This window comes from Falco punctatus (assembly GCF_963210335.1).
Source record: "Falco punctatus genome assembly, chromosome: 14".
In the NCBI taxonomy this organism is placed as follows: Eukaryota; Metazoa; Chordata; class Aves; order Falconiformes; family Falconidae; genus Falco; species Falco punctatus.
Window position 1 is genome coordinate 21,606,820 of NC_137594.1, and position 9,110 is coordinate 21,615,929.

At 73.6% G+C, this 9,110-nt stretch overlaps 2 protein-coding genes across 2 annotated transcripts; both read left to right on the top strand.

The window, feature by feature from the left end:
* Positions 1 to 92: 92 nt before the first annotated feature.
* Positions 93 to 3,228, top strand: LOC308073176 (chymotrypsinogen 2-like). The gene is made up of 7 exons (XM_080411078.1): positions 93 to 772; positions 892 to 995; positions 1,112 to 1,191; positions 1,304 to 1,382; positions 2,196 to 2,376; positions 2,826 to 2,959; positions 3,041 to 3,228. The coding sequence occupies exons 1-7, from the start codon at positions 703 to 705 to the stop codon at positions 3,200 to 3,202; spliced, it is 810 nt and encodes a 269-aa protein (XP_080267204.1). The 5' UTR covers positions 93 to 702; the 3' UTR covers positions 3,203 to 3,228.
* A 1,078-nt stretch (positions 3,229 to 4,306) lies between these two features.
* LOC308073143 (putative D-lactate dehydrogenase, mitochondrial) lies at positions 4,307 to 8,897 on the top strand. Its single transcript, XM_080410988.1, has 11 exons — positions 4,307 to 4,510; positions 4,657 to 4,769; positions 5,721 to 5,862; positions 5,938 to 6,079; positions 6,675 to 6,834; positions 6,900 to 7,099; positions 7,176 to 7,304; positions 8,016 to 8,143; positions 8,223 to 8,313; positions 8,387 to 8,498; positions 8,572 to 8,897. Exons 1-11 carry the CDS (start codon positions 4,448 to 4,450, stop codon positions 8,735 to 8,737), a joined length of 1,446 nt encoding a protein of 481 aa, XP_080267114.1. The 5' UTR covers positions 4,307 to 4,447; the 3' UTR covers positions 8,738 to 8,897.
* Positions 8,898 to 9,110: the final 213 nt, after the last annotated feature.

A 9,110-nucleotide genomic window follows, 5' to 3' on the forward strand; every position in this document is an offset into this window, starting at 1 on the left:
CGGCAGCCATGGCCGCGGCAGGCAGAGCACAGCCAGCAGGTCAAGGGAGGGTGCCCCTGGAGTCTGGGTCTGCTGCTGAGCTCCCCAGTACAAGAAAGACAGGGACATACTGGGCAGAGTCCAGTGAGGTGTGGAAGGGACATGACCATCTCTGACGGCAAGAGGGAAGGTGCAATGGGACGGAGCTCGGCTCTTTCCTCTGGTGCCCAGTGCCAGGGCCAGAGACAGGGTGACAATCTGACATGCAGGAGGTTTCTTCTGACCATCAGGAGACATATTTTCACTGTGGGGTGACCAAGCACTGTCACAGGTGGATCAGGGCAGCTGTGGAGTCTCCATCCATGGAGCTACTCAGAAGCCACCTGGCAACAGCCCCTGGGTAGCCCTGCTGGGGTTGGACCAGGTGAACTCCAAGGTCCCTTCCAACCCTGGCCACCCCATGGCTTGGTGACAGCTGGCCAAGCACCAGCCCAAGGAGCATGTCGAAGCCAGCACTCAGCTGCCACCAGTGCTGTCCCACAGCCCCAGCCAAGGCCACTGGCTCCAGGTGCCACGCTCCCAGGCCCCGTCCTGGCACTTGCCCGGTGCCACGCTACCTCCCGAGGCCGTGGTGTGAAGGCCGGCAGCGGCGCCGTGCCCAGCAGCGCGTATAAGAGGCGCTGAGCCCCAGGCAGGGTCTGTCCCCACGAGTGACGAGTGACGATGGCTTTGCTGTGGCTGCTGAGCTGCCTGGCGCTGGCGGGCTCTGCCCGTGCCACCCTTTCCGTGGAGAGTGCGTGGGGCTGCGGGGCTCGGCAGGGCGGGCGAGGGGCTTGGGGGGGCGGTGGCACTGGGGGGGCGCGGGGGCGGGGAGGCTGGAGCCCCCGTCCCACGGCTGCCTGTGCCCCGCAGGCTGTGGCGTGCCCGCCATCACTCCCGTCATCCGCGGCTACAACCGCATCGTCAACGGGGAGCCGGCGGTGCCGGGGTCCTGGCCGTGGCAGGTGTCCCTCCAGGTGAGTGTCTGGGCGCCCAAGGGGGGCCAGGGTGGGTGCTGGGGTGGGGGCCGGGCACAGAGCACCCCGGCGGCGGTGCCGGCGGTGCCGGGTGCTGACGCAGCTCTGCCCGCCAGCGCTACAACGGCTTCCACTTCTGCGGCGGGTCTCTGATCAGCGAGAACTGGGTGGTCACCGCTGCCCACTGCGGCGTCAGGTAGGTGCTGGCTCTGCTGCCGGCCGCCCCGGGGCTGGGTGGGTGCACCGGGTCCCCAGGGAACCCCCTGTCCCTGTGCTGTGCCCGGTGCTCAGCGCCTGCCCGTGCCCAGGACCACCGACACCGTGGTGGTGGGCGCATATGACCAGGACGTGACCACCCCTGACGAGCAGAAGCTGACCATCGAGAAGGTACCACCGGCATGGGGGCCGCGTGCCTGCGGGGTCCCACGGCCACCATGAGAAGCCCCGGGGGTCCGGGTCCCCTTGTCCTGGGGGTCAGGGTCCCAGGGGTGTCTGTGGTGCCCCACGTTCCTGGGCTGGGGTCCCCCGGGGTGTCCCTGCTCCCCCTCATGCCTGGAGTTGGGACCGCACTCGCAGGACCCCCCAGGGATGGGGGTCAGGCCCCCAGGGTCCCCTTCATCCATCCCCGCAGGTGATGTGACCTGGGCTGTCCCTGCTCCCCAGTGCCCGCGGGCTGGGGGCTGCCCTGAGGGGCCCTGAGCAGCCCCGAGGTCCCGGCCAGCAGCAGCCCCGGGTGGGCCACAGGCGCGTTGGTGGCCCCGTCTTCCTGAGACCAGTGCTTGGCCCTGCTCCCTGGCACCCACCAGTGCTGGGGCTTGTCCCCTGCTCCCTGGGCACGCCTTGGCCAGGGAGTTGGGGTCTGCCCCATCTCATGGTGCCCCTGAGTCCCTGTTGGTGTCCCTGGGGCGTCCCCACGGCCCAGTGCCCCAGGGGCTGGGGTCTGCTCCCTGTGTCCCCACCAGCCCAGGACCTGGGCTCTGCTCCCTGCGGTCCCTGTGAGTCCCCACCATGTCCCTGCTGCCCTGTGCCCCAGGGGCTGGGTCTGCAGCCCAGAGACCCCCTCAGCCCAGGGCCCACAGGGCCATCCTCTGGGTTCCCCGCGGGCCCCCGGGGTCCCTGTTGGTCCCCAGGGAGCCCCCGGCGCCCAGCGCCCTGGCCAAGGGTGCAGGCAGGCGCTGGGAGCGGTGCTGCCTGCTCCAGGTCTTCAAGAACCCCAAGTTCAACATGCTGACCATCCGTGACGACATCACCCTGATCAAACTGGCCACTCCGGCGCGGATGTCAGCCCGCGTGTCCCCCGTCTGCCTGCCCCAGGCCACTGATGACTTCCCGGGGGGCATGACCTGTGTCACCACCGGCTGGGGGCTCACTGACCCCAACGGTACTGCGCTTTCCTGCCCCCGCGCAGCCTCAGCCCCATCCTTGCCTTCCTCCCTGGCCCCTTCCTCATCCCCGTACCCTTCCCCAGCCCCATTGCTGTCCTCATCCCCATGCTCAGCCTCATCCCCATGCTCAGCCTCAGGCCCAGCCCCATCCTCACCCCTGTCCCCTTCCTCATCCCCAGCCCCGTCCTTGTACCCATCCTTCCCCCCATCCCCATCTCTGTCCCCATCCCCATCCCTAAGTTCCAACCCACAACCGCTCCTGCCCTCCTCTCCCTCCCCATCCCCATCCCCATCCTCATCCTCATCCTCGTCCTCGTCCTCATCTTCGTCCTCGTCCTCGTCCTCATCCTCATGCCTGCGCACATCCCTCTCCCTACACCCCTCCCTGTCCTGGTCCCAGTCGCGGCCGCGGTGCTGGCACTGATGCCGCCCCGCTCGCCCGCAGCCTCGCAGACGCCGGCGGTGCTGCAGCAGGTGGCCCTGCCCCTGCTCACCAACGCGCAGTGCAAGCAGTTCTGGGGGTTCCGCATCGCCGACGTGATGGTGTGCGCCGGTGCTGACGGTGCCTCCTCCTGCATGGTAGGTGCTCCCAGCCGCCCTGTGCCCCCCGTGCCCCCCGCGCCCCCCTCCCCAGCCCCTGCGCTCACCCGCTGCCCGCAGGGCGACTCCGGGGGCCCGCTGGTGTGCCAGAAGGACGGTGTCTGGAACCTGGTGGGCATCGTCTCCTGGGGCAGCAGCACCTGCGACCCCAACGTGCCCGGCGTCTACGCCCGCGTCACCAAGCTGCGCAGCTGGATCGACTCCATCCTGCAGGCCAACTGAGGCTGGCAATAAACGCTGCCACCCACCGTGCTGCGTCCTTGTGCCACAGCGGGGTGGGCGGGAGGTGTGCGGGGCAGCCGGGGGACAGGTGGCTGTGGGCAGGGGCATGCGGGAGGCTTGGCGACACTTGTCTGGGCATGGGGACGCCTGGCTGGGTGTGGACATCTGGCTGGGCATGGGGACAGGTGGGCATGGGGACAGCTGGCTGGGCAGGCATGGGTGTAGACGTATATGGGGACACCTAGCTGGTCAGGGACACCAGACCGGGCACGGGGATCAGTGCCTACGGGGACACGTGGCTGGGCATGGGAACAGAGGGACAAGGGGACACCTGGCTGGGCACAGGGAAAGGTGGCCTGGGAGACACCTGTCTGGGCACGGGGACAGACGCGTATGGGGACACCTGGCTGGGTGGAGACCCCTGTCTGGGCATGGGGACAGCTGGATCTGGGGACACCTGTCTGGGTGCTGATACCAGGCCAGGAGTGGGCACAGATGGGCAGGCAGGCATGGGGACAGCTGGCCACTTATGGGTACAGCTGGATATGGGGCCACCTGGCTGGGCAGGGACACCTGAGCAGTGATGGGGACAGGGGGACACCTAGCTCTTGAGGAAACCTGGCTGTGCATGGGGACAGATGGCCACGGAGACATCTGGATGGCCAGGGACCTGGCTGGGTATGGGGACAGATGGATGTGGGGACACCTGGCAGGGAGGGGACACCAGTCTGGACACGGGGACAGATGCATATGGGGGGGGGGACACGTGGCTGGGCATGGAGACAGGTGGACATGGGGGACACCTGTCTGGGCAGGGACCCCTGGCCGGGCATGGGGACAGATGGCCAGGGGCCGTGGGGACTCCTGGCTGTGCGTGGGGACAGCTGGCCGGGAGGGCTGGGGGCGCGGGGCCATGTGGCCCCATGGGGGCAGCGACCCCGGCCGGGTGTGGGGCCCCCGGGCGGGCGCGGGGACACCCGGACGCGGGGACACGGGGCCGGGCTGGGAGCACGTGGCTCCCACGGGGACACGGGGCCGGGGGGGCGCGGGTGACCCCTTCCCGGCGCGGGCCGGGGGGGACGGGGGGGCCGGGGCTGGGGGCACAGGGCCCGGCGGGGGGGGCGCTGGGCGCAGCCCCGGGGCCGCGGCCGGAGCCACCTTAAGGCGGCGGCGGCGGCGGCGGGAGGGGGCGGGCGGCGGCGGGGGGGCAGGTCCCGCCCGGTGCCGTCCGTGCCCGTGCCCAGCATGGCCCTGCGGCGGGGGCTGGGGCTGGGGGCGGCGCTGTGGCGCCGGGGCTGCTGCTCCAAGGTGGGGCCGGGGGGCGCGGGGGTGCCGGGGGGAGCGGGGGTCCGGGGTGTGGGGTACCCGCCGCGGCCCCGCCTGTGGGTGAGGGTCCTCCCGGTCGGACCCCCCGCCCCCGCCGCCGCCCTGACGGGGCCCTCGCTCCCCCCCAGCGCCCGCTGCCCCCCGACTTCGTGGCGGCCCTGCGGGCGGTGGTCGGGGCCCCCAACGTCTCCACGGCCCTGGCGGTGCGCGAGCAGCACGGCCACGACGAGTCCATGCACGCGTGGGTGCCGGGGCTGGGCTGGGGGGGCTGGGGCGGGGAGGGGTCCGGGCAGAGGAGGGGTGGGGGAGGGGAGGGGTCCGGGCAGGGGAAGGGTCTGGGCAGAGGAGGGAACCAGCATGGGGAGAGGCCGGGTCTGAGCAGGGGAGGGGGCTGCACAGGGCCAGGCCGGGCAGGGCAGGGTCCCGGGGCAGGGGCAGCGTCTCCCCCGGGGCAGGGTCCCTCCCGGGGCAGGGTCTCCCCCGGGGCAGGGTCTCTCGGGGCAGCGTCTCCCCCGGGGCAGGGTCTCCTCCGGGGCAGGGTCTCTCGGGGCCGGGTCTCCCCCGGGGCAGGGTCTCCCTCGGGGCAGGGTCTCCCCCGGGGCAGGGTCTCCCTCGGGGCAGGGTCCCTCCCGGTGCCGGGTCTCCCCCGGGGCAGGGTCCCTCCCCGTGCCGGGTCTCCCCCGGGGCAGGGTGTCCCCCGGTGCCGGGTCTCCCTCGGGGCAGGGTCCCTCCCGGTGCCGGGTCTCCCCCGGGGCAGGGTCCCTCCCCGTGCCGGGTCTCCCCCGGGGCAGGGTGTCCCCCAGGGCAGGGTCCCTCCCGGTGCCGGGTCTCCCCCGGGGCAGGGTCTCTCGGGGCCGGGTCTCCCCCGGGGCAGGGTCTCCCCCGGGGCAGGGTCCCTCCCGGGGCAGGGTCTCCCCCGGGGCAGGGTCTCCCCCAGGGCAGGGTCCCTCCCGGTGCCGGGTCTCCCCCGGGGCAGGGTCTCTCGGGGCCGGGTCTCCCCCGGGGCAGGGTCTCCCCCGGGGCAGGGTCCCTCCCGGGGCAGGGTCTCCCCCGGGGCAGGGTCTCCCCCGGGGCAGGGTCCCTCCCGGGGCAGGGTCTCTCGGGGCAGCGTCTCCCCCGGGGCAGGGTCTCTCGGGGCAGGGTCCCTCCCGGTGCCGCCCCCGGCAGACCCGTGCCCCGCCGTGCCCCCCAGCTGCGCGCCCCCGGACGCGGTGGTGTGGCCCCGGGCGGTGGGGCAGGTGCAGGAGCTGGCGGCGCTCTGCTACCGCTGCCGCGTGCCCATGGTGCCCTTCGGCACCGGCACCGGCCTGGAGGGCGGCGTCAACGCCGTGCAGGTACGTGCCCCCGGCCCCCCGCCCCCCGGCTCGGCGTGCCCGGCCGTGCCCAGCCCCTGCGGTGCCCCCCGCCAGGGCGGCGTCTGCTTCGACCTGAGCCGCATGGACGCCGTGGCGGAGCTGAGCCTCGAGGACTTCTCGGTGGCGGTGGAGCCCGGCGTCACCCGCAAGGCCCTCAACAGCCGCCTGCGCGGCACCGGGCTCTGGTTCCCCGTCGGTACCGTGGGCAGCGGGGCGCGGCCGGGGGCGCGGGGCCGGGGGGCAGGCCTGGGGGTGCTGGGGACAGCGGGAGGGCTGGTGGCGCTGGGGGTGCTGGAGGGACTGGGGTGCCCGTGGGGCTGGGGGCGCTGCGTCCGCAAGAGTGCGGGGCGTCCCCAGGGGCGTGGGGGTGTCGTGGTCCCAGGGCCCCTGAGGGTGCCCATGGGTGTGCCGGGGTCCCCGGGGTTGCTGGGGAGCCCATGGGGCTGGGGTGCCAGGGGTGCGGAGGTCCCCGTGGGGTGCTGGGGTCGCAGTGGTACTGGAGGGGTTGTGCCGTGGTGCCAGGGGGGTCAAAGGGTGCCCGCGGAGCTGGGGTTGCCGTGGTCCATGGTGTGCTGGGATTCCCGTGGCACTGGGGATGCTGTTGTCCCAGAGGTGCTGCAGCTGCCCACAGGTGTGCCGTGGTCCCAGGGGTGCTGTGGGTCCCCGCTGAGGTGCCGTGGTCTCCGCAATGGACGGGGGGTGTGGTGGGGCTGGGGTCACGGGTGCTGAGCGGGGGCAGCACGGGGGCTCACGGGGCCCCATCACACGTCCCTGCCCCCGTCCCCCCGCAGACCCAGGGGCGGATGCCTCGCTGTGCGGCATGGCGGCCACAGGCGCCTCGGGCACGAACGCGGTGCGCTACGGCACCATGCGGCCCAACGTGCTCAACCTGCGCGTGGTGCTGCCGGACGGGCGCCTGCTGCACACCGCAGGCGCCGGGCGCCAGGCCAGGTGGGCGCTGGGGCCAGCCGGGCCGGGGGGGTCCGCACCGGCGCCTGCTCACCAGGCTCGTGCAGGAAGCGCGCGGCCGGCTACGACCTGACGTCCCTCTTCGTGGGCTCCGAGGGCACCCTGGGCTTCCTGACGCAGGCCACGCTGCGCCTGCACCCCCTGCCCGAGGCCGTCGCCGCCACCGTCGCCACCTTCCCCAGCGTGCGGGCGGCTGTGGCCTGCACGGTGCAGGTGCTGCAGGCCGCCGTGCCCGTGGCGCGCATCGGTGGGTGCCGGGGCTGGCGCGGGGCCGGGGCTCCGGGTGCTGGTGGCCGGGCTCAGCGCCGCCGCCTCCCGCCCAGAATTCCTGGACGAGGTGATGGCAGATGCCTGCGGCCGCTACAGCGGGACGGGGCTGCCGGTGGCACCCACGCTCCTCCTGGAGCTCCATGGCTCCCGGCAGGGCCTGGCGGAGCAGCAGCGGCAGGCGGGTAGGGATGGCACCGGGCTGGGGCTGGGGGCTTGGGGCGGTGTGGGGGCCGAGTGCTGGGGATGGGTGCTTGGGTGTGGGGGCCGTGGTGGGCACCCACAGAGGAGGGATGGGTGCCCAGGGTCAGGGGGCCCAGCGGCGTCGCGGGGAGCAGGACAGTGCTGGGGGGCCACGCCACGCCTCTGGCGTCAGTGACGGGTGTGCAGGGCCTGGGGCAGGGTGACCAGGGTGCCTGGGGCAAGGCGCGGGTGCCCAGCAGCGGGGGTTGTTGGTCCTTGGTGTCCCCAGGGCAAGGGACGGGTGCCCAGAGCGTGGGTCTGGGGGGCCGGGGTCCACGGGTCCTGTGGGTGTGGGCGGGTGCGTCTGGCCGGGGATGGGGGACCAGTGTGCCCTGAGGGAGGGCCGGGCACCCGGGTGTGGGGACAGGGACACACACCAGGGGTGGGTGCCCAGGGTGGTACCTGGGAAGTCACCAGGGTGAGGGGTGGGTGCGTGGGCTGGGGGTCTGCTGGGGGGCCGGGGACCCGGGGCTGTCCCGGGGGGGACGGATGAGCGCCCAGGGAGAGGGAACGGGGGCTGTCCCAGGGGTACGGGCGGGTGCCCGGTGCCGGTGCCAGGGTTGCGGGGCGGGCGGGCTCTGGGGGTGCTGGGGCGAGGGCCAGGGGTGCGGGGGGTCCCGTCGTGCCCCGTGGCAGGGTCCCGGCCCCGGCAGAGGAGATGGTGCGGCTGAACGGCGGCTCCGTGCCGGCCTGGTCGGAGGAGCCGGAGGAGCGTGGGCGGCTGTGGGCCATGCGGCACAGCGCCTGGTACGCCGCCCTGGCGCTGCGGCCCGGCTGCCAGGTGAGGGCCGGGCACGGGGGCGATGGCGGCAGCGCCCCGCGGAGCCACATGTGCCACGGCTCTGCCCTGCCCGGCCCAGGGCTACTCCACGGACGTCTGCGTGCCCATCTCGCGCCTGCCCGACGTGGTGGTGGAGACCCAGCGGGACCTGCGGGACTCTGGCCTCACCGGTCAGCGGGGCGGGGGGTGGGCTGGGGGCTGCCACGCTCCGCGCCGCTCCCCGCCTGACCCGCGGCCCCGCAGGCCCCATGGTGGGACACGTGGGCGACGGCAACTTCCACTGCCTCCTCGTCTTCGACGCCCGGGACCCGGCCGAGGCGCAGCGCGTCCACGCCTTCGCCCAGCGCCTGGGCAGGTGGGCCGGGGGCGCCGCGGGGGGCCGTGGGCACCGGGGGGTGTCCCTGTGCTCTGACGGCCCCGTCCCGCAGGCGGGCGCTGGCGGCGGGGGGCACCTGCACCGGGGAGCACGGCGTGGGGCTGGGCAAGCGGGCGCTGCTGCGGGAGGAGCTGGGCCCGGAGGGGCTGGACACCCTGCGCCGCATCAAGGCTGCGCTGGACCCCCACAACCTCATGAACCCCGGCAAGGTGCTCTGAGGGGGGCAGCGGCACCCAGGCGGGCCAGGGGCCGCAGCCCCCAGGGTTGTGGCTGGGCTGGGCTTGCTGCCCTGCCCTGCCCCCTGTCCTGTTCCCCCAAATCCTCTCATCCCCCCTCCTGGGGGTTGGGCACCCCCAATAAAAACCCTCCTGCACCAAAGTTACCATGCGCCATGATGTCTTTTTTGGGGGGACTGGCCACCCCAGTTCCTCCCTAGGGAGTCCATGTCCCGAGCAGTGTCTGTGTCCCGAGCAGTGCACACACAGACACCCACAGGCCAGGGGGACTGGGGGGTCCCACTTCAGCCACGTCCCCAGAGCTGGTGCTGCAGAGCTGGGAGCTCTCTGGGACAGGCTGAGCGCCGCCGTGGCC

What these genes read in the sequence shown, in the direction of transcription:
- LOC308073176 (XM_080411078.1), top strand. Translation starts at nt 703, where the DNA reads ATGGCTTTGCTGTGGCTGCTGAGCTGCCTGGCGCTGGCGGGCTCTGCC. An exon ending in CGTGGCAGGTGTCCCTCCAG is followed by an intron (nt 996 to 1,111) that starts GTGAGTGTCTGG and finishes TCTGCCCGCCAG; the next exon opens with CGCTACAACGGCTTCCACTT. An exon ending in AGAAGCTGACCATCGAGAAG is followed by an intron (nt 1,383 to 2,195) that starts GTACCACCGGCA and finishes TGCCTGCTCCAG; the next exon opens with GTCTTCAAGAACCCCAAGTT.
- LOC308073143 (XM_080410988.1), top strand. Translation starts at nt 4,448, where the DNA reads ATGGCCCTGCGGCGGGGGCTGGGGCTGGGGGCGGCGCTGTGGCGCCGG. An exon ending in GGAGCAGCAGCGGCAGGCGG is followed by an intron (nt 7,305 to 8,015) that starts GTAGGGATGGCA and finishes CGGCCCCGGCAG; the next exon opens with AGGAGATGGTGCGGCTGAAC. An exon ending in TTCGCCCAGCGCCTGGGCAG is followed by an intron (nt 8,499 to 8,571) that starts GTGGGCCGGGGG and finishes CCCGTCCCGCAG; the next exon opens with GCGGGCGCTGGCGGCGGGGG.